Genomic DNA, 26676 nt, shown 5'->3' with positions numbered 1-26676 from the left:
TTCAGGGCCACTTCAAGAAACCCATCGTGACTTACTATTTTCATCTGCGAGGCCCTAGACACACAAACCACACTCTCTTTCTGTTGGATTACCATGGCAATGAGGGAGCTATTCAAGAACAAAAAGCTCCTTTTGCGGTGGGTAAAGTATGGAAAAAGCAAGCGGCCAGTGCCCATATGAAAGCGGGATGGTGGGAGCTGGAAAGAGAGGGTAATGTGAGAGCGGGTGGAAGGCACAGAGAATGTGTGTTATATTAAACCAATGTCTGGCAGGGTGTCAAGCCTGTAATATATACAGAGAGTGAGGGGAGAGGTAACGGGGAGAAACAACAAAGGCAGGGAGATCAGTTAATTTAGCATCAGCAACATGACATTGATGGACGGGGGTTGTGGGGGAGGACGGAGGGGAGGAATGTAACTCGTTCAGATGACGGAGAGGGAAGAGGAGCATATGCACGAGGGGTGATGAGGAAGGTGCAAGTGTCAGGCTGGAAAGGAGAGAGAGGTATGCTGGCTGTGTGACAGTAGCTATATTGAGCACAGCGTGTGTGTTGACACTGTCTCCTGTATCTCACTGAGGAACAAACTCTTCCTATTGGCACAGTACAGAGCTTCCTCTTTCTGTCTTTACCCCTCTCTGCCCCTCAATGACCAAAGTGCACGCTCTATTTCTCCACATACCCCCTCGCTGTTTTTCTTCCTCCTTATCTTTAATTTAAATACACTCTGTGTCGCGGGGACACCTGTTTCCACACCATGCACTGTCTCTCTGACTCTTCTGCTTACTATACACTCCTCTCTTCTTCCTCTTTCTCAACAGGTTATGTGTTACTTGCATGAATGGGAGCCAGTCATAGCAAAAACAACGATTAAACACTCACTCAAGATGAACTTTTGCCAAAGTCTGATGCTCTCTTAGTCAGCCACTGCTTTTCTTGTCCACATCGTAGTGAGTGGATGAGGGAATAATTACAGTTGGAGCTGACAATGATTAACTGATTGAAAAAAATCTGTCTTGAGTTTATTTATTTATTTTTTATATTTTTGCTTTTATGTGAGAGGATAACAAAGATGGAGAGAAAAATGATCCACCTTAATTCAGTCAATCTTATATGTGAAAACTAAAACTTATATGAACAGATAGTGAAATCTGCACTTTTGCTGTACTTTATCCCAACATGCCGCTCATTTTTATCTCTGTGTTTTTATTTATTATATAATTTCAGATTCTTAGTGTTGACTTTTTGGTTATGTTGATGTTTTATTATTGTTATTGTGCTTCTTATGTATTTTAAATGATGGACCTGAGAAACAGTTTTCTTTCTTTCATGTTTTCAATATGCTGAATGACAAATATATAAACCTTGAACCTAAGCAAAAATGTTAATGTAACAAGAAGAATCACTTGCTTACTTTACTCTAGTGTTAATGCATCATGGTGTACATGAATAAAATGACTTTGCAGAACAAAAGGTGATTTGTAAATCAGATTTGATGTCTTGTGTTCTCTATTTAACTTCTTCTGTAATTCAAGATTTCCCACTTAGTACCTGAAAAACTAACACTAAAACATAAGAAAAACTATATTAAATGAGTGAGATCGTGAAGAAAAATATAAAATAATTTATGCACATATAAATCTCAATCAAACTGAAATTAAAAACCAAACGGAAACAATAAATAAATGTAAAAATGAATGAAAAAGTCAGATTATAATAATTCTGTTCACACTGGGTGTCATCTGGGTCATTCCTCCCCTCTTCAGTCATGGATAGAATCACCCAAAGGTGCTTCCATGGCCATCAGCCCCTTCAACCCCCCAACCCTACCCTACCCCACCCATCTACCCATCCAATACCGCACGCTCGCCACATGCAGAGAATAGCCCTGAGCTCAGCTACATAACACCCAGGGACTGGTCTCAAACATGAATTCACATGCTGAACTGGGGGTGGGATGAAATAGCAGATGACATTTGGTGGGTACATTCATACACCCTACTACGAGTGATATTTGGGGATATTTTTAAAACATTTTATTTAACAAAAACAAGTAATCATCGCGCCCTGTCACCAACACATCCTGAACACTCACACCAACTTGTAAACACACACTTCCCCTTCTTTCACCCAATCCGGCACAATCTGGCAGAATCCGGCAGGCTCCGTCTCCTTCAATGTTACCCCCCCCACCCTCTCCCCCCAAAAGCACCCCTCCCGTCACCATCAACTGGGCATGGAGACAGCAGGCCTGTAGGTGGTTCAGCTATGTGTCATGCATTACATGCCAGTGCAGGGGAGGAGGACTGACACAGAGCATGTGTTACACTTGCTCAGTTTGATGTGCTCTGCCCTCGCACAGGCACCGCTGTGGGTGGCATAGCTATGTGTCATAATCACCATCATCCTTTGCTTTGTCGGTTTTGTCTTCATACATGCGTCTGTGTATGTGTGCGTTATTGTTTTGTTCCTCTGTGTTTTTTTGCGTAGCTATAGTGTAGGTCCCTTGTGGAGGTGCTTTGCTGTGGGCTCATTCACAGTGTGGGTGCAGCTGTTATACAGTGGCACTGATTCATTTTTTTTGACCTGCGAATTCTGGCGGGTTTGACGGCTTATGTTTTACATCACATCAGTCCTCAAACTAATTATATGTGTCCCGCCTGCTGCTTTGATTCACTGATTGTGTAAATGAATGCTCATTTAACACTTAACTTCCTGTCGACCGTTTAACTTTTATCTGTAACAAGCTGAAACGAAAAAACATCTAAAACAAGAAAAAGTGACAACCCATTAACACACAGTAAAAAAAAACAAATCTGAATGACTATTTTATTCACAAACAAATTGTGGAATTTTATGTCAATAACATCTATTAAGCATAAATTTGAAAAGGAAGAAAGTTTTTGTCAAGAGTTTGAATGAAGTCTGTTTTATAACGGTGTGAAATAGATACGTGTGATAGTTCAAGTCATTCAGATGAAACCAGGTCAGTTCTGAGCACTAATAATGAAATGAAAGTAGAGATCATTAGGTTTATGTGCAAAGAGCATAGTATGGCATCATTATGTGTTTTTAGGGCAATTAGATTAAAGAAAAGTATACTTCTGATAAAAAAAACCATCAGAAAATGGGTCAAATTTGAGACCTGGACAATGGGAGGGTTAAGAATACAAACAGCTGAAAAAGCCCACGTTTTGAGATTTGACATCAAAAATCTAAATTCTACTAATTCTACTATTCTACTAAGCTTGTTGATCATTGTTAAAGCATGCTTAAAGATCTTTTTGGTTATATTTTCACGGTCTAGATTCATTTTCATCAGCCACTTGTCACACTGCAAACCTTGAATCTGAGAACTTTGGTTTCAGACTGTTCTAAATCAGCCTTTTAATTTAAACCCATTCTTTGAAAGGCTGCAGAGAGCAGCAGAGAGAGGAGGCGTGAGTGTTACGGAGGTTTTGTCTGGGCAGTGGGTGCACTGGGCTAAAGTATGTGTCATTCAGGGGGTGGACCACATCCCTGCTGTGCCCACATTCATGTCTGTTTCTGAGTGACGTTCAGATGTTGCGATGAAGGCACGAAGGAGGAGGAGGCACTTGTACTAAATGACTGTCACATCCTTATCTCTCCCCTGCGCTCTCATGTTAATTTCCACGGAGGGTCGGCATCGTGCCTTCATTCAGGCTTTTGGCATTTTATTGACAAGCTGAAGGCAGAAGGAATGACAGCAAAGAGGCAAACATATTGTACATACATATCACTGCAGCACAGTTACATGACGTTCATCACTGCATTATTCTGCATTTAACCCCAAGCCCTATCATTTATAAAAACGTCAAAATCCAAACTGTCACAAAAGGAGAGAATCAGACCAAACAGCATCAGGAAACAACCCTGATGCTTGAAGAAGAAATGTTTGCTTCAGACACTTTTTTCTTTGAACCACAAACACCTTGATGTGATATAACTACAGTGTCACTCGGAAGAGAAGTTTTTCTGAACCTCTTTACTGACATTTTCTAAATGAAAACTGATTCATGCTTTTGTACTTTTTCCTGTTTATTGAAGTCTGCAGTTATTTTTCTATATGATGGAGGAACAGGGACAGAAAACTAGTGAATGGACTAAAAGCAGTGAGACTGTCCTTGCTTTTCTAATTTCACATGGTACAGATTTATTCTATGCTGTACTTTATACCTTTATCTGCATTGGCCAAAAATGTAGTTACATTGAAATAACTTCACCACTATATCTTTGTTCGTTTTAACCACATTTAACCCGAGGTCCTTTAATTCGTACAAATATGAAAATATAAATAGATATCAGGATAAAATCGGTCAACACACACCTTGTGGTAGTTTAACTACATCGCCCCTGATAAGACATGTCAAAGTCTGTCTTTAATCTATTCAGTCAAGCTTTTAAAGGGAAGAAATGATTCATGATTCATAATGTATTTTTCTAAAAGATTTCTGTCCATTCATTTAGTTATTTTTCTGCAAATGTGACACAAAGCAGCAACACTGTCCTTGTCTCACCTCTTTCAAATATTCAAAGATATTTATTCTGTGCTGTACTTTATATTTCTTTTTTTTTACACAGTGACTGAGGTTAAACAAATTCATACAGCAAGTTCATCGCTACCTCTTTGTTCATTTAGCAATTAAATTTAATGTTTTTATGTAGCTCCATAATAACTTACAGCTTTGTTAAATGTTCGATAAAAGATCTACACACACTAAATGAATTCACACATTTAAAAGCACAAGATTTTTCTCTTGTTTACTTGCTAGCTGATGAGTTTACAGTACTAGTTAGTGCGTTAAGACACTGAGTAAAGTTTGAGTAAAACACACCACATGTGTCTGCGTCTGTGTTAAATGGGCAGGAGGTCAACAGGCAAAACAACGGTAGCTCAGACTAATACACAAAACACACAACTGTAACCTACACACACACACACACACACACACACACACACACACACACACACACACACACACACACACACACACCTTAGCCTACAGAAGGAAACCAGATCTGTCTAGTGGCACTTCACCGCTGGCACTGTCTTTCACTGGCAGAAGCAATAACACATACACACACACACACACACACACACACACGCACACACACACACACACACACACACACTCTCTCTCTCTCTCTCTCTCTCTCTCTCACTCACTCTCTCTCTCTCTCTCTCTCTCTCTCTCTCTCGCTCTCTCTCTCTCTCTCTCTCTCTCTCTCTCTCTGGCAGTATTCCTGTTAAACCGACAGCTGGTATTCTGTCTTCTCGTACCACTGACGCAGTGAGGCCTTATTCAGAGCCAATTCCACCTTTACTGGGCTTCTTCCAAACCCAGTAGAATTACTACTGTGTTAACTGACTCCTCGCCTAACCAGATATGTTCCTCTCCAATTACCAGCTTCATGCCATAGTCTGCTTCTCTCGTCATGTCATGGAGAGCAACTATATATATCATTTTTGAGATGAAGTCAAACAATTAGTGCTCCAACAATAGCATGCAGAAAGTTATGATGCCCATCAGAGCTGCAGCACATAATTTGCTACTTCCTGTAATAACTATCTAGAGATACCATGACATTTTGACTCAGCGCTGTTACATAGCAACAGCCTTTTTTTTCTTTTTTTCTTTTTTTTAAGTGCTCTTATGTGTCTAATTTTGGAATAAGAAGAAATAACAACTGTTTGAAATTAGGATAAAAAAGCAATCAAAGTAAATTAAATATTACGCACCAAAAATCTAGGATACAAGAGGTACAGATTGGATCATAGAAATAATGTAGTTTTATCTTACAAGATCCTCAAATCCTCCTCCCCTGTTATGAATCTGAACAAGCATGAGTATTAATTATATTACAGCCACAAACAGCAACGACAAACTGTAACACAGATCTTCCCGCGTCACCCTGGTGATAGGATCACATGCTCACCACCGCCGGCCATGACTCAACTAGAAGGTGGGTGTCTGAAAGCTGTCACACTTACACACTCCAGCATCCTACCTAATCATCCACCTACTGTGCCACACAGCAGGAGGCAGGAGGAGAGAGGGAGAGGGAGACAGACTGAAGGAGAGACAGTTAACAAGAGAGAGAGGGCGATGAGGGCGAGGAAGAGAAGGAGGTGGAGGAGGAGGAAGGAGGAGGAGGAGGAGGAGGAGGAGGAAGGAGAGAGACTGGTAAAGAAACTAAACAGCCCATCTGATAGAAACACATTCACCCAAGGACATTTGTATAAGGATATACAATACTGCCTGTTAATTAGCAGATGTCCCCTGACTTAGCTCAGAGTAAATGAATGGAGGAGAGGGCCATGATTATCTGACTCCTCCTCTCTTCCCCTCAACAAGTCTACTGGGTGACAACTCCTCTCCAGTGCTCAGGGACATGTGTTCCTCTCACTCAAAGCGTCCAACAGCTGGTTCTATCAGCTGTTTCCATCACAGCTTTCCATCGCCTCACAACCTGCATGTATCTGAGGAGCGTGAAGGGGTCAAAGAGCACATCAGTTGGCTCTGTTCAGAGCTGTGGCAGCACAGATGTTCAGGCTTACAGCGCCCTCTTCTGTGCACAAAGTGGCAAGGCAAGGTGAATGTGGGAGAAGCCTGTGGTTCAGCCTAGAACAAGTGTTTCATAGAACAGCAGTAGTAGAGGATATATTCACAAGTAATGTGAAAAACCTCCATTGGAGTAAAAGTATCCCACTCAAAGTAATTAACTGCTATCAGAAAAAGTTGTTGAAGCCTTTAAATCAAAATACTGGTTTGATCTTTCTTACTAAATCCACCATTATCAGATTTTTGGAGGCATTTTTGCATTTATTATTATTTTACTATTAACCTTTTTGTAACCAGGAAAGATTACTTTTTAAGATTAAATATGTCTTTTGCAACAGTTTCCTGGCCAAGTTAGAGAAAATAGAAAGTTCAGCCATACATCCACACTAAAAAACAGACATAAAACACGATAAAAACTCCATTCTAAAACCATACATAAAACACCATACTAAAAACATAAATATAAAACACCAACAACAACTTAAAAGCGTCTAAAAGTAGACCACAATGTTCCTTAAAAGCATCTTAAACCAAAACCCAATTCAATCAACCTGAAAAACATGTACATCCAGATTTATCTTTCTCTCAGTTATTTAAAATGACTTTGAATATATTTAAGGAGACCAGCTCCTTCATTTTTTAGCTCCTTCTGTAGGTTGTACCAAGCAGAACACTTCAAAGCGTTCGTTCCTGGTTCTGTTCTGACTTTTGGAACACATAGGGAAAACAGATCTTGGGACTGGAGACTGTAATTATTAAAGCCATTCCAACAGACCAGTAAATACCAGTAAAGGACACCAGACCTAAATAAAAGAAAACCAGTGTTTCAGTCTGAGTGTAAAAAGATCAGTCCATCCAACTTGAACATAAAACACAATAAAAAGTGAGGCTCATAACAAACCTACTAACACTATTAGAGATAGTGGTCACTACATTAAGGCTATATGCCATGTTGGATGTGCTCTACCAGGTATATACATATCCTTAGATTATTAACAATGGTACATCGGTGTTATAGCTGCATATATTATACAGTCGGTGTAAATTTCTGTACACACAACACCTATTGCACTGTGTGTGTGTCCTGGAAGAGATATGGCTCTTTCTGAGTTTTTTTTCCTTGAACCTGTTATAAATTGTACATATTGTAAAGTCCTTGGTTATTTATGCCGTACATTTACTCTGCTGGGGGATCTCTTCATGTACGCTGTTGTCGAGAAAACTGGAATAAAATATTTAAACCTTTTCTTATGAAGTGATTGTGACAATGTGATTTGTTCTTGATGGATAAAGTGTAACTGGGACTCAGTATGTAGTCATTGTACTTGGTCAAAGGTGATGACTGATGTGTATAAATGGGAATAAAAAGGGGAATGTGTCTGAAAACAGGATTATTCCAGTATATTAATACATTACACCATTACATGTCAATATCGTTGTTTTCTCTCTCTCACAGTTTGTACTTTTTCCTCCATCCTCTGTAGCTGTCCACACCTGATGTGGCCTTGAACCTACCCTGTGTCTGATTGTGTTATGTTCTGCTGCTTCTCTGTTTCCTTTTCTTTTCCCTCCCCTCTTTCCACTCACTCCAACCGGCTGAGGCAGATGGCAGTCCAGCCAGAGCTTCGCACTGACAGAGATTTTTTTTACGTCCGTTAAAGGGATTTTTTGCCGACCTTCTGTTGGGGGATTTGTTGGATTTTTGTTTGTATAATACTAGGAGGTTGTGGCCTTGTTATGTTGTGTGCCTTGAGATGATTTTATGTTGTGATTTGACGCTTTAGAAATAAAACTGAACTGAAATGACTTCATGTACAAATAAAATTTAATTGATTAGAGAGAATCTGCTATATTTTTTTCCTTTTTTGAATCTTGATTTTTGATTAGATCATTAAGGCTTATTGAGATTAAATCCTAATAGACTGAGACATGATTTGCCTGAGATGTCAACAACTCATTGACATGTGAGGTTTTTTTTTTTTTTTAACCCTTACAGATCTAGGGCTATTTTTGTGGAGACTTTCGAATGAATTTTATCTACATTTAACCTTTCTTATGCTTTGTTCTTATGATTTATCACCATTTATTAAAATGTTATCCTCAGCATTTTTCATTATTCAATGAAAATCAGGTATTTTTCTTAAGTAATGTACTGATCATGCAGATGCTCATGAAAGCTCTGACTAAATTCAAAGGTTATTAGAAAACTGAATCAAGTGACCTTTTCAACACAATATGACAGTGTTACCATGTTCACTACAGAGCCGCTGAACATTTAAATGGGTCCAATATGATGACAATAAATAGCTGAAAAACTGCATTTTATCGGCGTTTAATGCATTGATAGTATTTGTGGTTCAAAAGTTATTAAACATCTTATATCAGGAGATACTTGTTTAGATCTCTGAGGGTTAAGATGTCAGAAGCTCAACACCCACTGTGCAAAATTTTCCCCATAAAAAGTAACTTAAACTGTCAAATATTGTATAATGAAGTAAAAAGGCTGTTTTTTTTAATGTTTTTTTTTTTTACCCTGTCTTCCCATTCAAAAAGAGTCTAAGAATGAGACAAGAGCCAGGAGGATCATCTGTACAGTTTTTGTCTCCTGTTTTATTTGGATGAATGAAACACTTTCAGTTACAAAAATGACTTAAAATGAACAACACTGTACAATGAACAAGCAGAGATATTTTTCGTCTTTTTTTGGTTTTCAAGATAAGTACACTAAAAGGCTAACTTGCTACCACAAGGGAGAAGAAGAAGGGGTAGACAGAAAGGAAGGGGGGGGGGGGGGGGGGGGCGGGGTTGGGAAAGAGAGGCGAGGTGGAGGGTTGGGGGTGAGACTGCTCAAGGGATGGAAGACACAAAGGGAGGAGAGATGGAAACACAACCATACTTGCACACACACTCACACACACATACGTTAAGGAAACAAATCAACTGTTGTGACAGGAGGAATTAGCTACATGTACTAGGAAGTTGGCAAACAGTACGTTACAGTTGACACTACAGGTCATGTGCAAGGGTTTGTTGTTGTCCAAAGAATAGGGAATCTTTTTTTGTCGTTTTTGCAAACTGCTGCAGCGGCGAACCACACCCTAACCACTTTTCCTGCAAATTACACACCCATTCATGCACGCACGCTCACAGGTGAAAATGTGATTACCCATCATTATTAGCTTGCAAAAGAACCAGACTGTTTCCAAAGAAAACCTCCAACTTCCAGGGAAACCCCTTGTAAATGTTTGACACATCCTCACAGTTGCACACACAAACATACACACACACACACACATACAAATAACCAGGGGCAAAGGTCACACAGGTAGACGGTTAGGACCAAACATTGGGGGTAGAGCAAATGAAAGGCGAGGGGGAGGGGGAGGGGGGTGAGAAGGGGCTGATGGGAGTAAAGCAGTACTCTGGCAGCACGAGCAGAAAGGACAAGAACTTAAGAAGGATCAGAACAGCTACAAAGATACCAAGAGAAACTTCATTATCATCATCATCATCATCATCATCATCGCCGTCATCATCTTCATCATCATGATCATCATAATTATGAGAAGCTTAAGATTATTTTTCCAATGACAAATACTTAAAAATATACATTTCATCATCATCATCATCTTAATTATCATCATTATTATCATTATTATTATTTCCCTTTGGATAGCTGAGGTTAATGCTTCAAAGACCGGCTCGCTAGGTGACAGAGGGCTAAGAGATCAGACAGGAGGGAGGGATGGAGAAAGAAAGGTGAAGAAGGAAGCAGTGGAGAGAGTTGTGTTGAAGGAGAGAAGGTCATGTTAGAGCTCTTTGGTTTTATTCTTTTAACATCTGACTCGCTTTGCTGTGTTGCTGGAGAACCTTTGGACTAAAGCTGTATTGTAGAAGAAAAGAGAGAAAGAAGAAGAAGGCGATGGAGGAGAGGAAGAGTGTGGAAGAGAGTGGGTGGAGGGAACAAGTAGCAGCTTTTTTTGTTGCTGTTTTCTTTGCTCTACTCGCTGTTTCTCCCGCTCTCAGACACAATTCACATCTAGCGCCTTGAGATCCAGAAATATTTGTTTTCTAAAATAAATGAACTTGAAAATCTCCTTTTACTGACTCGGTTTCTACCATATCAAAGGAAAGACCTTCATGTGAGGAAATATTCACATCCTTGCCAACAGACTGATGGCTGTGTGCTAAATATTGAGTCAGAGCAAGAAGGCGCTTAGCGTATCTTAGCTTAACCTAGCAAAAAGATGGGAAACAGGTATTAAATCAACTAAAAATAATCTCTAAAGACAGGAAATAAAGACATTGTATCTATCTTGTTGAAACTGTACAAAACTAGAGTGTAAAAACAAATAATTTTAGCATTCCTGGAACCTTGTCATTGAGGCTAAATGCGTCTTTTAGGTTCCAGTTTTCATGCTTAGCTAAATGCTAACTTCATCCATAAAGTACATGTCTGAGTCTGTTTTCCCTGGTATAGGAAACAAGCTAATGCTAATTGCTAACATTCAATAAATGAGGAGGAAGGTGTTGTTTCTGAACATTTAGGTGGAGCGCAGGATTTTGGGGAGTGTGTGCATTGTGCTAAATCCCGTGGCAGGGCATTGACTTTGGTATCATTTTCACTAAGGGGGTATCCCCACCACAGAGATCAACACTTTCCACCCAGTCCCTCAGACCCTAACACCCATGGATAAATGTCTATCAGAAACAAAGCAGAGCAATGGACATCTGCTACTACTTCCTCTTCATACTTGCAGAGAGACAGAGAGCACAACAACGAAAGGGAGAGGCCAGACAATTTGATAGCATGTGCACCCTTCCCTCCAACTTCCACTTTCTCAACACACACAGTCATGAGAAGTGTTTGGATGTGTCACCTAGGAACCTCGGTCTCAGCCACTCCCCGGGTACCTGCCTGACGGTACCCCCCGACAGACATGGACATCGACTGGTCAGTACGCCCCTCATCAGGCAATAGAGACGCAAAAGGCGAGAGGGGCCTGGGTGACCTTGGTGATAAAGTTGCTCTGAGGTGTGAACCTGGAAGCTTTTTTAAAGTCAGATCCAGAGCACATTTGGACAGATTTGATCCTAGGTGTTGTGCCAAAGAGCAACTTTAAGCCCACAGCCGATGTTTGACAAGAAGGAAGCAGTCAGGGTCAGATATGAGGAGAGGGCTGTGTTCAAAGCTCAACACAGACAGCGGGGGGGTGTTTTCCAGGGGGACGTGTTGTGTGTGTTTAGACCGGAGCTTGAACCAGTTCGACCCTTTGGCCTTAAATCTGAAACCCACGGAGAAAAAAAACTACAATCTACTCCATGATCTGTTACTTTCCGAGATCAATCCAAATCCTTTGTGTTTGCCTCCATTAGGACATTTGACCTTTGACCTTTGGTCTGACTGTGTCTGCTGCCGGGCCAACACAAGCACACCGTCCACACGTACCGGCCTGGTACCCTGATCCCCACTTGAACCCCGCTTTTTAAAGCATTCATCTATTTGGTTTATCATCAAAGATATGAGGTATATGATGAACTATCTCTCTTTAACATCCTACAGTGGATGAAGGAAAAAGGTTAGTACCAACTTATAGAAAAGTGGAACAAAACAGAGAAGACAAAAAGACAGAAAGTTAGAGGGTAACTTACAGTCAGGAATCCCAAATCACCCTCTTTCCCTTTGTCTCCTTCTTTCCTCTTAATCATGTTTAAAATGTTTAGCCTTTGCCCCGGTTGATCTTCTTCTTTTGTGTTTTGTTTTTTGGTTGTGTAGCTGTAAAGCTTTCAGAGTGTTCTCCCTGTGGAGAAAATATAGGAACAGAAGCAGCATTGTGCTTCAGAAACACCCCTAGGACGGTATCTCAGGCAGGATAGATCATACTTCAGTTTTTTTTTTACTGAAACAGAACCTAAACTGGCTTTACTCTGTTCGTGATCAGGACAAACAGAGTAACAGTTGTATCCTGAAGGCAGAGATCTATCTTATTTGTTTTCTTTTCCCTGTAAATCATGAGGTGTCCATCCACACTGTGCTGCCTCTCACTACAGCGAGCGTCCCGTCTCCTTTATAAGGAGAGTGGTCTCAGTGAGGAAGAGATTTATTCTATGGCAGACAACACAGTCAACCACACTCTCTTATTAAGTCCCTAAAGGACCCCTGTTTGCATTTTGGTAATATTTGGTTTAAAGAAGTAAGAAAGAACATCAGCAGGGGGTGAAAAGAATCACAAATACATCTGAGAATATGAAAAAGCACCTCTAGAAATAAATTAACAAATAAATAGCAAGACAAAAAAAGGTAACAAGCAAATAAATCAACCCTACCCTGAATAAATAGTACAATCAAAAGTCTAAATAATCTTAATAAGGAGAAATAAAAAAATCCAAAGAGAGATAGTTAAAATTTTTGGTCTAAAATCAAGTTATTATCATCAATGTTTTTTAGGATCTTTTTCTCAAAGTCTTTTTTGTAAGTTTTTTCTTTTTAATACATTAGCGATAAGTAAGCAGTAGAACATAGATCTTTTTTCTACAAAATCTATAGAAGCACTAACAGATACATTCCGTCTAAGAGTCAATGTGGAGAGAAGGTTTCACCTTTAAGGCGCAAACCCCACATCTAAGTTTGGTTCATGAACGATTCTCCTTGTGTCGACTGTTTTCTGGTGTGGATCAAACCAAATATTCTTTGGATACGTTTAGTCCAACTCTTGAACCCGTCACCTTGGCTGAGGTCAGTGCTGTGTGTCAATCTGTATCATTAAGTGTAAAATATGTCAGAGCCGAGCCTCCGCGGGCCAAAATTAATGACAAGACATCACTGCAGACCCTTATTTTTTAACCATCTGACCTTGCGTTAACACTTCTGTACAGGAAAAACACACAGCTGCACCTCAGACAAACTGACACAAATCCACTCCAGTGCCCTCATGTAGAGGGGGCGCTCAGATCCTCTCTACCAAGTTTGGTTTGGTTCAGTATTTGGTTTGGCATTTTAAGGTTTTGCTATTCTTGTTTTTGGCTTTTTATGTGTGTCTTTTTTCTGCCAAGACAGTCTGTTTCTTTATCTAATAAAAATCTGGAAGCTAAATTTTCACAGTATTTTTTCCAACCACCTGATAAAAATCTCTAGCACGACTACGAAAAAAATAAGGAGCTCTTGTAGTAAGTAAGCGAGTACGTTATTCCAAATGAGTATAAGCACTAAAGTACAGTACATAAAACGGCATCAAGAGACACAGCAGAGATAAAACAATCAGAACCAACCAACAGAAAAATAAAAACAGATTTTAGAAGATTCAGTTCAGTGAGGTCATTTGCGTTTAGCTCCATCCAGGACCAGAGAGCTGAGCTGGAGAGAGCAGGAGGAATTGTCTTGTCCGTCTTCTCCCCCGTCCACCTGTCTAGCTATCCATCTATCTGCCTGTCTGTCTGTCCGTCCTACCATGCTACACAGTTTCAGATTGGGGCTGCAGCCCTATAAGCTAACAGACAGACAGACAGATCCAACGAGGGGCTTCGTTTCCTTCAAACCCTTCAAGCGCTTCGTCCTCCTCACCTCCTCCCTCCAGCCACATTTGGTTAGGGTTCTTTTTGGTTTGTTTCTGTCATTCCTTGGGTTGTTTGGTGTTTTTTTTGTGGTTTTTTTTTTTTTTTTTTTGGTTTGGGTAAATTTTTTGGTATCCTCTTACAAAAAGTGTGATGCCTGCTCCCCCCTCCCCCCAACTCATTACAGTGTGTCCCTCCTTTGCCTGTCCAGCGTACTCCTCTTTGGGGGTTTAGGAGTAAGGATCAGTTTCCTAATAAAGCTTCCCCCTGTGGGTTTTTGGACAGGTCAGGTGGAGGGGTTTACACCTGGGGAGGGGGGGGTGGCTTCTTTGGGTCCTGTTCTCAGCTGCCCCCCCCCCACCCCAACCCTCGTGTCTTTATGTGTCATGTCTTGGCTGAAGCTCTTTATAAGAAAAGCACAGCCTTGAGAATGCTTTGGTTTCCATTTGAGAATTAATGGCAGTCTGAGGTGGAAAATGACAGTGAAATGTGATTGATGGAGTGATGATGGAAACAGACAAATATCAGTAAACATGTCTAGACAGACAGGTGTACAGGGAATCTATGCTGATAGACGAGGCAGGAATGAGAGCCAGCTGTGACTAAACTTGGCTTTATTGACTTATTTAGCCTTCGATCTCAACGGTTATTACTTTAACTCCCCAATCACAGCCTTATTTCATACTTTCAAATGGTCGCCACTCTTAACTAACATCATTTCGGTGTGCCAACTTTCCAGGGCATGTTCATTATGCCATGGAGTCACTGATTATTTTACAAGTGATGAGAGAGTAGCCTGATTAGGAGCAAAAAAATATCACATGTATGGGTCTTAATAAATTCATTCCCGCCTTGAAATCATCTCGCAGTGTGCCAACTCTTTTTTTTTTTCATCTTTGGCACTTAGTGAGGGACTGAGAGGAGTTCTTTTCACTCAATCAACCCTTCGTCAAGAATAGTCACATTTAAACATGATGCATGACATACATGAAGATGATGATTCAACCCCTAAAGCTAACGCTAACAAAGCTGCAACAATAAATAGGAGATGGATTTTAACACTAATAAATAATCAAATAACACACTGGAACTCTCAAATGCAAAAAAATAGATACTGAATTACAAGCTTCTGTTGAAGAAATGTCAAATAAAAATCGAGAGGAAAGCTATTCTATGCTCTTAGAACCAGAGGTAGGTAAAGAGGACTAAACGCATGGATTTGTAAAGATACAGCAGTACATGTAGGTGTGGCAGACGACCACACACATTCAAACATCAGCTCAGCTTCAGTAACAATCTTTTACAAAATTATCTAAAAAACAAACAAATAAAAAAAAAACAGCATGAAGACACAGGAGATGAGCGAAACATGGGATGAGATGGGTTGATAGCAGGGTGTTCTCAATGGGAGTATGTGTGAGTAGCAGTAGCAGTAGTAGAGTCCTGGTCCTGGATAGCTTCGGTATTTACACGTCCTTTGAATAAAGCTTTTCTCTCCGTATTTTTGGTTTTGGTATTTGGGATTTTGGTATGGTTGTCATTTTTTTTGTCATTGTGTATTCCTCCTCGCCTCCTCCTCAGGTAAATTTTGGTTTAAACCTATCCTCCCTACTCCTCTTCCTTCAGACCCGCAGCTTTTCGTAATAAAGAAAAAGGAAAACGTACAGTATGCACAGTCCTCCTCTTGGTTTTTCTGTCCTTGCCACCATTCCTTTGTCACATAGTAAAGTTATCTTTTGTCATTTTGGTTTATGCACATTGACAGGCATCTCTGCCGTCTCTTCCGCCTCTTTGCTAAAGAGTCATTGGTTTGTTTTCCTTTGGAGACATAGAGTGGAGAGGTGCCATGTCGATATCACATGTTATTGACAAAAAAGTCCCACGTTGCCTCCTGTTTGGATAGATAAAGATTTTTGGTTTCAATCTTTCCTTTCCCCCCTTCTCCCCTCCTCTTTCCACTTCTTCTCTCTCGTCTCTCCTCTTTCATTCTGTGTATTTTTGGCATCGAAAGGACTGGGAGAGAAAGAGAGAGAGAGCCATTGCGAGAAAAATACGGAAGAAGAGCGCAAGAGAGAGAAAGAGATAGCTTTGGTGTGAAAGGCGAGGTTTTTTGTTTTCCTCCTTCCTCCTCCTCTCTGATTGGCCCTTGGCGTGGTCACTCAATCTTGGCCCCACCCAGAGAGGGCGGGCTGTGTGCCATTTCACTGGAGGAGCAGGAGAGGCGGGGCTGGAGCAGGGGGAGGGGGAGCAGGGGGTGGGGCTGATGCTGCTGGCCGACGGGAAAGGGGGACGACTGGAGGCTTTGGCTACGGCAGCGCTGACCAGTCCAGCGCTGGGATTCTGGCCCGGTGGAGGAGGGCTGGGTGGTTGAGGAAGAGGGAGGAGGCTAGGCCCCCTGCCTGGCCCCCTGAGGCCCCCAACATCATTTTATTGCCACCCTCAAGACTGGAAAGAGGCAGCTGGCCACCACTGGCTGCTAGGGCTGAGGGAGAGAAAATAACAAATAGGAAAGATGATCAGACAGTTTCACAGAAGTCATCATCAATATTCAGTTCTTTTGATGAGTTTTCATTCAGATGATTAATGATTCATCAATGCTCTATCAAACTTTTTTCTCATTTTAAGATATATCTATCCTTGTCTTAATTAAATACTATACTGAGATTCACCAGTAACAAACAAAACATTGGTTTGTTTAATGTCACAACAAAGCACAGGATTATTTTTTTTAGTACTATTTGATCATTTGCAAAACTTCGCAAATATGAATATTGAGTCTTAAGGTAGCCTATTAAGTATTTTAATTGCTTGTAATAAGCACACCTTGGTTATATTTTGGCATGTTTTCTAGTTTTATGGCACATTGTATGTCAGTGATTTTTTTCTCTTTTTTTTTCCAATTTGTTACTTGTTTTTTTAATATGAGCCATTATATATTTAAGAATATTTGCCTTCTTTCTAGTCGGACAGTTTTCACAGTAAAATATATTAGGTCAATAATTTTCCATGCTGCACAGCCAACTCAGAGATAGTGTCTCAACTTGTTACTTTTAGTGGGAATAGGCATCCACTATTAAATGGAAAGAGGGGAGCGGCCACGCTGAACACGGCTGCTCTTTGGAAACACATGTGTGTCACCACCTGAGCAGAAACTTTTCTAAAAAAAAAAAAAATTCTCTGCACCCAACACTTTGCAAGTGCCAATAAAATCTTTTAACCACGTGTATGAATTTCATCTTGCAGTATCTGAGCGACAACAGGTAGAAAATGATGTCGTTATGGAAACAAGGTGCATGACTAGACTTTGTTTTTCTTCCCTAAATGAAACTTCACGCAGACTTTCTTTCACATATGACACACAGTCTAATAATTGCTGTTGTACAGCTCCAACAACAACCATTGATAAGAGGCTTGGAGATAATACTCTTTATAAAAGGGGTGCGCTCATCACTATGCTGACAGTATTATGGTCTGCTTAGGCTACTTTTGATGGATCTGCTGTTTTCCCTGTAATCACTTGTTATACATGTGCTGTGAAATGTTGAGTTAAAAAAAAAACTTGCTGTGTAAGGGTTTTCACTCTAATATGTCTAATACCGATAATTGTAATTTATAATGAATATCAAATCCATTACTCGTCTTACCGTGTTAACCGGTTGCTGATACTGATACTCATAGTCATAAACTTTCAAAATAGCTTGTGGTGCAAATGAGTATTCCATGTTTTTATTCCCACATTTGACTTACGCAATGAAGAGATGAATGCCTAAAGATGAATGAGACAGCACAGACGCACAAACAGAAACTCAGCCAACGCTGCCATAATCATCAACAGTCACACACACACACGATGGGATGGATTTATAGATGAAGACTGCGACATACATGAGGAAATAAGTCATTCTTGTTCTCTTGAGCCATTTCTGTCTAAGTCCTTGTCACTGTGGATGAGAAAACAGCTTGGCTGCCTATTCATCCATGTCTGGAGTTCACCCAGTATGATTTGATTCACCTACCATGCATAACTGTATACTCATCATAACACTTCTCTTTTTTAATACGTCTACATCTTCCATTTCTCGGGACTGTTTGGTGGTCAGTAGTTTTTTCTTCTCTTCTGTGCTATTCTTGTTTTGTTCTCAAGTGTAGGAAGGTGTGTAAGAGTGGATGTAAGTATGCGTGTCGTGTACAGTGAGTGTCTGAGTTGAGGCGGGTGTGTGTGGGAGTGTATGACAGACAAACGTTTGTATAACAGTGTGAGTGGGGGAGAAATGTAAAGACGCTGAACACAAACTATTTCTGTTTTTATATATTCTGTGACCCTGAGATTTTTTGCTAAAATTAAATAATAAAATACACCTCTACCTCTGGTTTGACCTCTAAATTATAAATCAGTTGTGCTGATGCTAAGCTTCGTGTGTTTTTTTTTCTCTTTCTCTCTCCTGGAATAACCCATTTGCCTTTCAATGCTCTCTCTCAACACACCTTGGATAGTGGCCAGGGGGATTGTTACGAGGAGGGCTTGGTTCATCCCTGTGTTAACTCCCATCACAGTGTTCCTGTTGTGTCACACACACACACACACAAACGCGCATACACCCCATACGTGTGCAGGCATATATATAACACAGACAGGCAGAGGAGAAGGGTGAGAAAGAAGCAGGTTTAGCAGCAAGGACACGTCGAGGACAAATTCAGTGCTGTACATTTAAAAAGCCAGTACAGATATAAACAAGAGGTTGGAAATATAGAAAGAAAACAACATCTTGGAAAACACCAAACTCTGAATATGCATTTTGGATTAACTACACATCTAAATCATCTCAGTCTGTGCATGGTGTGTGTAACGTGCATGTCTTTGTCGTATTCACCTCAAGTTTGCAGCAAAATCGGTGATGTAGTTAGACACGTCACCGTTCTTTTTACCCATACGCCATAAGCTGTGAACACAAGAACCACACACACATACACACACAAACACATATAGGGTTAGAAAGCACTGCTGCGCTGAGGAAGCAGTGAAGCCCAAAGGCATGTTGGGATATCAGTATGTGTGTGTATGTATACAAAAGCAAAATTTGTGTGTGTGTATCAAAGGTTTAACTACAAACTGCAGGTGAACCGAGCGTGGCATTCATGGTGAATGTGTTTATGTAAATGTGTGGTTGTGTGTAGTCATAGTGCATGGTATGTGTGTTTGTGTGTTTTGCCTAAATATAATCATTTGTGGTGGCTATTGTGGACAAGTTAACAGTGATTTCTTTTACAAGTAAGATAAATTAACATTCCCAAGAAAAGCAGACATAATCTTGAAGGGTCAGTTCACCCAAACTACAAAAATCTATGTTTTATTTAGTTTATTTAGATGAATTTGTTCATGTTTTTTCCATTATAAGCCTATGTTTTGCTCTAAATGCAAATACTTGATGTCAGAGCAATTCAGTATGTGGCTGTCACAGCATTCAGTGTATATAGTGGTCCTCTTTGAGTTAAAAAAAAAAAAAACTATAACTTTTCACTAAAAGCAGCATAAACATACTGTATTGTTTGCGATTATATTGGGTGGCAACAGAACTTTAGTGGCAGGTATGTTAAGGCAACATTTCTATTGGGCAACATACAATAAAAGAAATGTAAAACATATAACAGACCAGGGTTGTCAAATATACGGCCCATGGGCCAAAACCAGCCCACCAGAGGGTCCAATCTGCCCCTGGGATGAATACGTGAAATGCAGAAATTACACTGAAGACATTAACAATCAAGGACATTAACTCTTTAAGCGCCAGATTTTTTTAATGTTTTAATATTCAATTTGGTAACAAGATTTCAATGTTGTCAATGTTGCTTGTTTCAATATTGTGACTTTGGTGCTTAAAGGGTTAAAATCATTTTAGTTCAGGGGGCCACATATGGACCTAACATGATCTCAAGTGGATTAAACCAGTAAAACACTGTCATAATAGTCTATAAACAACAAATAACTCCAAATTATTATTTTTGTTTTAGTGTAAAAAAGTCAAATTACATAAAATTATTTACAGTTGCAAACTATAATTTCACAAAAAATGTGAATAACCTCAACAACCATGAACAACCTCAAATTTCTTAAGAAAAATATGTGCAATTTTAACAATATTCTGCCTGTTACTAAATGTTTTGTGCATCTGTAGATCCACTGTGATCTATAAGTTGTAATGCACATGTGTAAATGATATATATCCTTTATTTAAACAGGTAAAAAAGCCTAATCAATATTGCGAATCTCTTTTTCAAGAGTGACCTGGCCAAACTGTGGTACAATACTGTTAAAATTGCACATATTTTTCTTAAGAAATTTCAGGCTGTTCATGGTGTTCAGGTTATTCACAGTTTTAAAAAGATAGTCGTAGATGTAAATATTTTCATAATGTTATTTAACTCATAGAGAAAAGTTTGGAGTGACATTAATATTTGCGATTACATTATTATTTTACTGGTATGGTCCATTTGAGATCATCATAGGCTGAAAGTAAGTTTGACATCCGGTAAAAGACTGTTTTTTATACATATGTTTTTGTTACTGACAACTCTGCCACTTCTGAATATTGATGTATGTCGTGAGCATCTTTTACCCTGTGTTGAGGTTCAGTGTACTGTGGGCTGGGAGTGGCTGGGCTGGCTGTGCTGCGGGGAGGAGGAGGAGGAGTCACCGGGAGGGTACAGAGCTGAGGGAGGGTGGGTGGAGGTGAGAGAGGGGTGGGTGGAGGTGAGGCTAGAAGTCAAAGGGCAGACGGAGGACATGGTGGTCACTGTTGTGCTGCTGAGACTGGTCACGGCCCTGCGACAGCTGGCTGGACATCTGTCAAAACAGAGAAGAGGAAACTGATTTAGTCATTTCTGTACCTACTGTACTGTTACCACGGGCCCATCTTTAACCCTGTAAAGCCTGAACCAGTAAGTCACTGACAGAAACTTCCAGTTCTTTGAAACTGGAGCCTTCATTGGTCTTCTGAACAAACCCAAAATTATTTTTTCAAATATCAATTTCCATGTATGGTTTCAATTTGTATCATATTTGATACTCAGGTTCAATGCTCAAATATATTATTTTTGAACAAACAAAAAACATAATATAATACAAACATGTCTAACAAATTGATAATTCCTTCTGAAAATTGCCAAGTTCTGCCTCCTTCCTCATTATCACAATCTTGTAGTGTCACTGGAAAGGCATCTAGTGAATGAATATTCCTCCCCCCCTGGTGGATTATCCATGTATTGCATGTATCAAATTGTATACATTAGGTTTTTCACAGAAAAGAAATATCACACGGATCATGTAGAGGGCTTCAAAACTCATGTATCAAAAATGATACCTTTGGCGTTAGTAGGGTTAAAGCATATACAGGAGAGATTCTAAACTGGACTGTGATGCATTCAGGTCCAGTAGACTGTGTCAGAGATGCCGGTTTTACCATGTGAGGGCTGTAGCAGGGGGGTTTGTGCGTTGGGCGGGGCAGTGGGGGGCTGGCTGGGCAGGGGAGGGGTGGCACTGGTGGGATTGATGCGCTTTTCTTTCTGTCGGCGGTTGCAGAACCAGACCCGGATTCACCTCCTTCTCCATGGTTGAGCTGCTCGGCGATCAGTAGGGATCTCTTCTGGGTAGGTTCTGGTTCTGCCGGAGGAGAATCAGCCAGGTATTCAGGCACACATACATCAGAATTTTACCTTGTCAAAGGTGTTATGAGAATGAATGGTTGATTTACTGACAAAGATAAAGCATAACATTATATTATTACCAGCATTTCTGTTGTGCTGTAAAGATTAATTTGTCAACTTAGTCTTGTGCGATGAGGTGAGATAAACATTTTAAAGGCTTCAGTTTGTGTTGGATATAGCATGCAGCTGTGAAATGTGTCCACTAGCAAAGAGTTGACAATTTCCACCATGAGAGTTGTTATCTTCTATATATTCAGACTAGGCTACATGTGCCTGGATCTCAAGGTGAATCAGTTCTCAACTAACTTACTTGGTTTAATAAAGGTTAAATAAATAAATAAAATAAAATAAAATAAATAAAATATCACCTGATTTCATTATCTTCATTATCATGTCTCATTCATTATCATTATCTGACTCAATAGGTAAACTGATTAGACAGGACGTGGCTTAGCATGGTCAGGTCTAGTCAATTCCTGTTATTATTATTATTTATTGTTATGTTTATTGGTTATTTACTCTTTCATCTTTTGTGTTCATTATGATTTCTGTAATATCATCACTATTATGATCATCACTGTTGTTAATGATAATGATTATTATTTTTTGTTTGTGACCTTATCATTTGTTGCTGTTACAAATTCCTTTGTCTTTTCTTTCATTTTTCTCTCACTCACACACATACACACAAACCAATGTATAATGATATGTACTTAGTATCTGATTTGTTTTGTATTATTGTTGTCATGTCTTTCACATGTTTTGTTATGTAGCTGCATCACTCAATAAAAAAAAAAACAAAAAAAAAAAAAAAAAACATGTGTCTAGTCAATTGGAGGTCTAGTATTATCAAACAATGCTTTAGTGTTTGATAATAACACAGTAATAAACTGTTTTGTTCGGTTCTTTAGAACATCATTGAGCAGATTGTTTCTGGTCAGTTATTTAGTTACCGCACAAGAGAAGCATAATAACAGATTTTAAAGTAAATGATAAACAACAAACTGATAGTAAGTCTCCATTTACAGTTTCTAACAGCATTTTTCATTTCTAATTTCCCAAAAAATGATCTTACCGTCATGAAAGCGCGTTCTAGGGAACACGTACATTCGTCTCAATGCTGGTTCTCTTTTTTTCGGCGGCGACCAGGAAGCCCCTCAAAGCCCAGAGATGGAGAGGGACAAGGAACTGGGCTGGGCAATGTACGGTCTATGGACATGGTCGCTGAGGTACACATACACATAATTAGGACACACTGTGTGTCAGGTTCATTATAATAAAACCATGTGAATATAGTTTGACTTTTGCTGATGGTTCACCTGCATCATTGAGCCACTTCTCCAGCAGTGGCTTCAGTTTGCACATGTTTTTAAAGCTCAGGTTCAGGGCCTCAAAGCGGGAGATGGTGGTCTGGCTGAAGTCGTTGCCGTACAAGCTTTCCCATGGCCAGACACGACATCACCTGGACAGATTAAAAACAGAAAGGAAGTCGAGACAAGTCAAAAAACACAGAAGATGCATACACAGTGAAAGTAGCTCATGCATTTCTACAATCATTAAGTCAGTGTTGTGAGCATGTGTGTCGTCACCTGGGTGAAGGCCCGGTTGATGCCGTCTTTGTTTGAAAGTGCGGGCGAACTGTTCCAGCTCTTCCAGGTCACTGGGCTCCTCGGGGTGAGGGGTCACGGAGGGCACTGTGGGTCACCCCTCCACCACCACTCACCTCCACACTCTTATCTCGCTGCAGGGCAGAGAAACAATTCCACAGAGAAAAATTAGTAAACAAAAGAAGAAGTTAACAAACCAACAGGCAGAAAGAACAACAATGGTTCTGCTATAAAATAGGGCTTTCCTGTTAATGTCTGGAAATTAAAACTAAAACTAAATACAAACTAAGCTAAAACTATCAGTTCCTCAAACAATAGTAAAATGAAACTATTCATTCACCTGTGAGATTCTCACAAACTTAACTGAAAGAGTAAATGATGATAAGAAAAGAAAACCATAAAAATGTACTTTAATTCCTCTTTGATCACTGTCATCTTAAATGTTTCACACCTGTGCTTGGAGTCCCAATCTAGTCGGAGCAGACAGCAGGCTCCCTTGGTTTGCTGAGGTAGCGGAATAAGATTGGTGTTGATAGGAGTCCTGGTAAAAAACAAACAAACAAAAAAAAATCAACATTACTAAAAATAATCACAACAAAATGTGTTTAGAACATTAAAAACAGCTCCAGTGCCCACCTTGCTGGCCCTGCTGTGCCTGTGGGAGGAGGAACTGGGCAGGAGACGGGATGAGGGTGGCCGGGGCACCAACACCAACGCTGAAGCTGCAGCAACTGCTGGATATCCTGTTCACAGAGAGAATATAAAGTGTGATAAATGTAGAGGTGTGATAAAACTAGAGCTCAGCCACACACACAAAAACTGGCATGTTTTCAATATTCTAGTTAACACAGAAGTAGGGGGAAAATGTTGGTAATTGTATTCAGAGAGAAGAAAAGCTTTCGTACAAGTCGGAAACTGTGAGTCATTAAATATAATATATATACAAGAAGAACTTTTCCATGGCTTGATATTGGTCTCTCAATCAACCTTGCATCAGGAAGTTCTCTGAGGTGCAGTGAGTACCTGTGCGTGAGCTGGATTGGCTGGAGAGGGTAAGCTGTGGTGGAGGAGGTGGGACAGAGACACTTTGGGCTGCTGTCTGTTCCTGTGTGCTCTGTCCCTGGGACTGGGACTGAGCCTGCGGGCCAGTCCTGTCCCACCTGCTGCTGCTGCTGCTGCTGGGCTTGCTGATTTGCTGCTGCGGCTGCCTGAGCTTGCTGATTAGCTTGGGCGGCTGCATGAGCAGCATGAGCAGCGTGAGCTGCACTGGACTGTTGCACAGCTGCAGCCAGAGCTGTGCCTGAGCCTGCTGCAGCAACAACTGCTGCTGTGCCGGCAATAAAGCTGTCAACTGACGAAGACAACGAGAAGGAAAAGAGGAGAGGAGAGGAGACAAGGAAGGAAAGAAATGGACAGGAAGAGACAAAGAGTGAAAATGACTATTTAAAAAGCTGCAAAAGAGAAGCAAGCAAGACCAAAGCAAAGCAAAGTGTGTGTGTCTGTGTGTGTACTGGATACACTGTAAACATATAACTGTATCTTACCCCTGCTAGCTGAGAGCCGGTCAGCATGAGCTGTGTGTGTTTGCAGGGCTGTCTGGGAGGGGTCGGGCCATGAGAAGGAGGAAGGGCCGGGGACATCTCACCACACTCCTCCATCTTGTTCTGGGAAGAGGACAGAGAACAGAGTGGAAAAAGTAAAAAAAAAACATTAGTCAACATTTACAGATATGCACAACTTAAACCATCAAAACAGTTCTTTCACCATTGCTGCAGCACATTCTTCAACTGTACAATACCAAAAAAACTACAAACTTCTATGAGTATAACATAAACAACGATAGCTTACCTGGTTATTTAAGGTCATGGTATGCTGTGTTGATTATTTCAAATGAATGTGTAATTTAGTAATAATCAGGGTAAACTAAGCTCTTCAGAAATGTGTCTCTACTCGGCTTTTGGAAATCTACCAGTGCCTCTGTTTCTTGCACAAAAGTGATGATCTTTTCTTCCAGGATCAGGCGTGTTTGAACTAGCATACGGGACTCTACCAGCTCACTGATTTGCATATCTCCCGTGGTATGCAAATCAGAAAGATTCCATCTTTGGTCAGTTGTAGGATTATACAATTTATTTCAATTCTGAATGGCCTTTGTGTGAGGAAAAGTGCCATGATACGCTCTGTACTCTACTCCCAGTGGGTCTGTTTACATTAATGACTGGGTGGAGAGTCAAACATGACAAAAGAGTAATTCAGTGCATTGAAATGAGCTCTACTGTCAAAAAGTTATTATGTGGTTGGGAGACAAAAGATGCTCAAATATTGGCGTAGACATATGTATGGACATGCAGCAATTCAGAAACACACACACACACACACACACACACACACAGAGCCACATAATTACACTCACCTTACTGCTGCTCAGGGTTGGTGAAAGTGGAAAGGGGTTGACTTTCATCGACTGAGCCTGGAGGAAGAGAAACAGGGATGACTTGTGACTCAGAAACGCCATTAAAATGTGATTAATCTCTCAGTTATTTTCTCTTGATTAGTCATTTGGTCTATCTGATGCCACAAAACATCAAAAACGTCAATCATTGTTTCCCAGAGCCTTGTCTTTTTTGGCTCACCGAAAAGCAACTTCACATCTAAAAAAGCTAGAACAAGAGAATGGTTACTTTTATTCTCAAAAATTACTTAAACCACTTGATTGATTAGCAACATAGTTATTGATTATTTTGAGTTGACAAGAAATTGATTGGTCAGTTACTCATTGCAGTGAACTTTATGAATGTGAAGTTTTATTCCAATTGCTGCATCAATAACATTATATACATGGTTTTACTTGAATTTCTGTGTTTTCAGTGTGTTTAGCATTCATTATATGTATATATATGTATATATATGTGTATATATATATATATATATATATATATATATATATATATATATATGTATATATATATATAAAAGTAAAATCATTCATACTTTACTCTCACTGTGAAAATATTAATAAAAACATCCACTGTATGATTGTGTTGGATAAATTACAGTACGTAGATGAGATGTGTTAGATAAACACCCAGAGGAGTCAGATGTACCTGGTGATTTGATTCAGGTCCATTCCGTTCTGAATCTGTGTGGGAGGAAAAGGAAAAAGTGACAAATTCATCAGGCGTTTGAGCTTAAGAGCAAAAACTGACAACAGTGGTAAGGAACCGTATGTTCAATC

The 26676-nt window shown here is 40.0% G+C and overlaps 1 protein-coding gene across 1 annotated transcript in view; it reads right to left on the bottom strand.

Annotated features, from left to right (window-relative positions):
* Positions 1-9165: 9165 nt before the first annotated feature.
* The window catches only part of LOC115435803 (POU domain, class 2, transcription factor 2), a 49347-nt gene continuing 31836 nt past the window's right edge, over positions 9166-26676 (bottom strand). Inside the window, 21 exon segments of the mRNA XM_075353519.1 lie at positions 9166-16350; positions 16353-16482; positions 16485-16615; positions 18619-18692; positions 19005-19073; positions 20748-20799; positions 20908-20974; positions 21591-21629; positions 21631-21723; positions 21725-21790; positions 22910-23058; positions 23154-23268; positions 23271-23296; positions 23424-23532; positions 23534-23575; positions 23893-23982; positions 24078-24184; positions 24465-24792; positions 24986-25105; positions 25855-25911; positions 26546-26580. Coding sequence (XP_075209634.1) covers positions 16289-16350; positions 16353-16482; positions 16485-16615; positions 18619-18692; positions 19005-19073; positions 20748-20799; positions 20908-20974; positions 21591-21629; positions 21631-21723; positions 21725-21790; positions 22910-23058; positions 23154-23268; positions 23271-23296; positions 23424-23532; positions 23534-23575; positions 23893-23982; positions 24078-24184; positions 24465-24792; positions 24986-25105; positions 25855-25911; positions 26546-26580 — 1961 coding nt within the window. The 3' untranslated portion in view covers positions 9166-16288.

Source organism: Sphaeramia orbicularis, chromosome 16, assembly GCF_902148855.1.
Source record: "Sphaeramia orbicularis chromosome 16, fSphaOr1.1, whole genome shotgun sequence".
Taxonomy (NCBI): domain Eukaryota; kingdom Metazoa; phylum Chordata; class Actinopteri; order Kurtiformes; family Apogonidae; genus Sphaeramia; species Sphaeramia orbicularis.
This window is presented reverse-complemented; position numbering and strand designations above follow the sequence as displayed.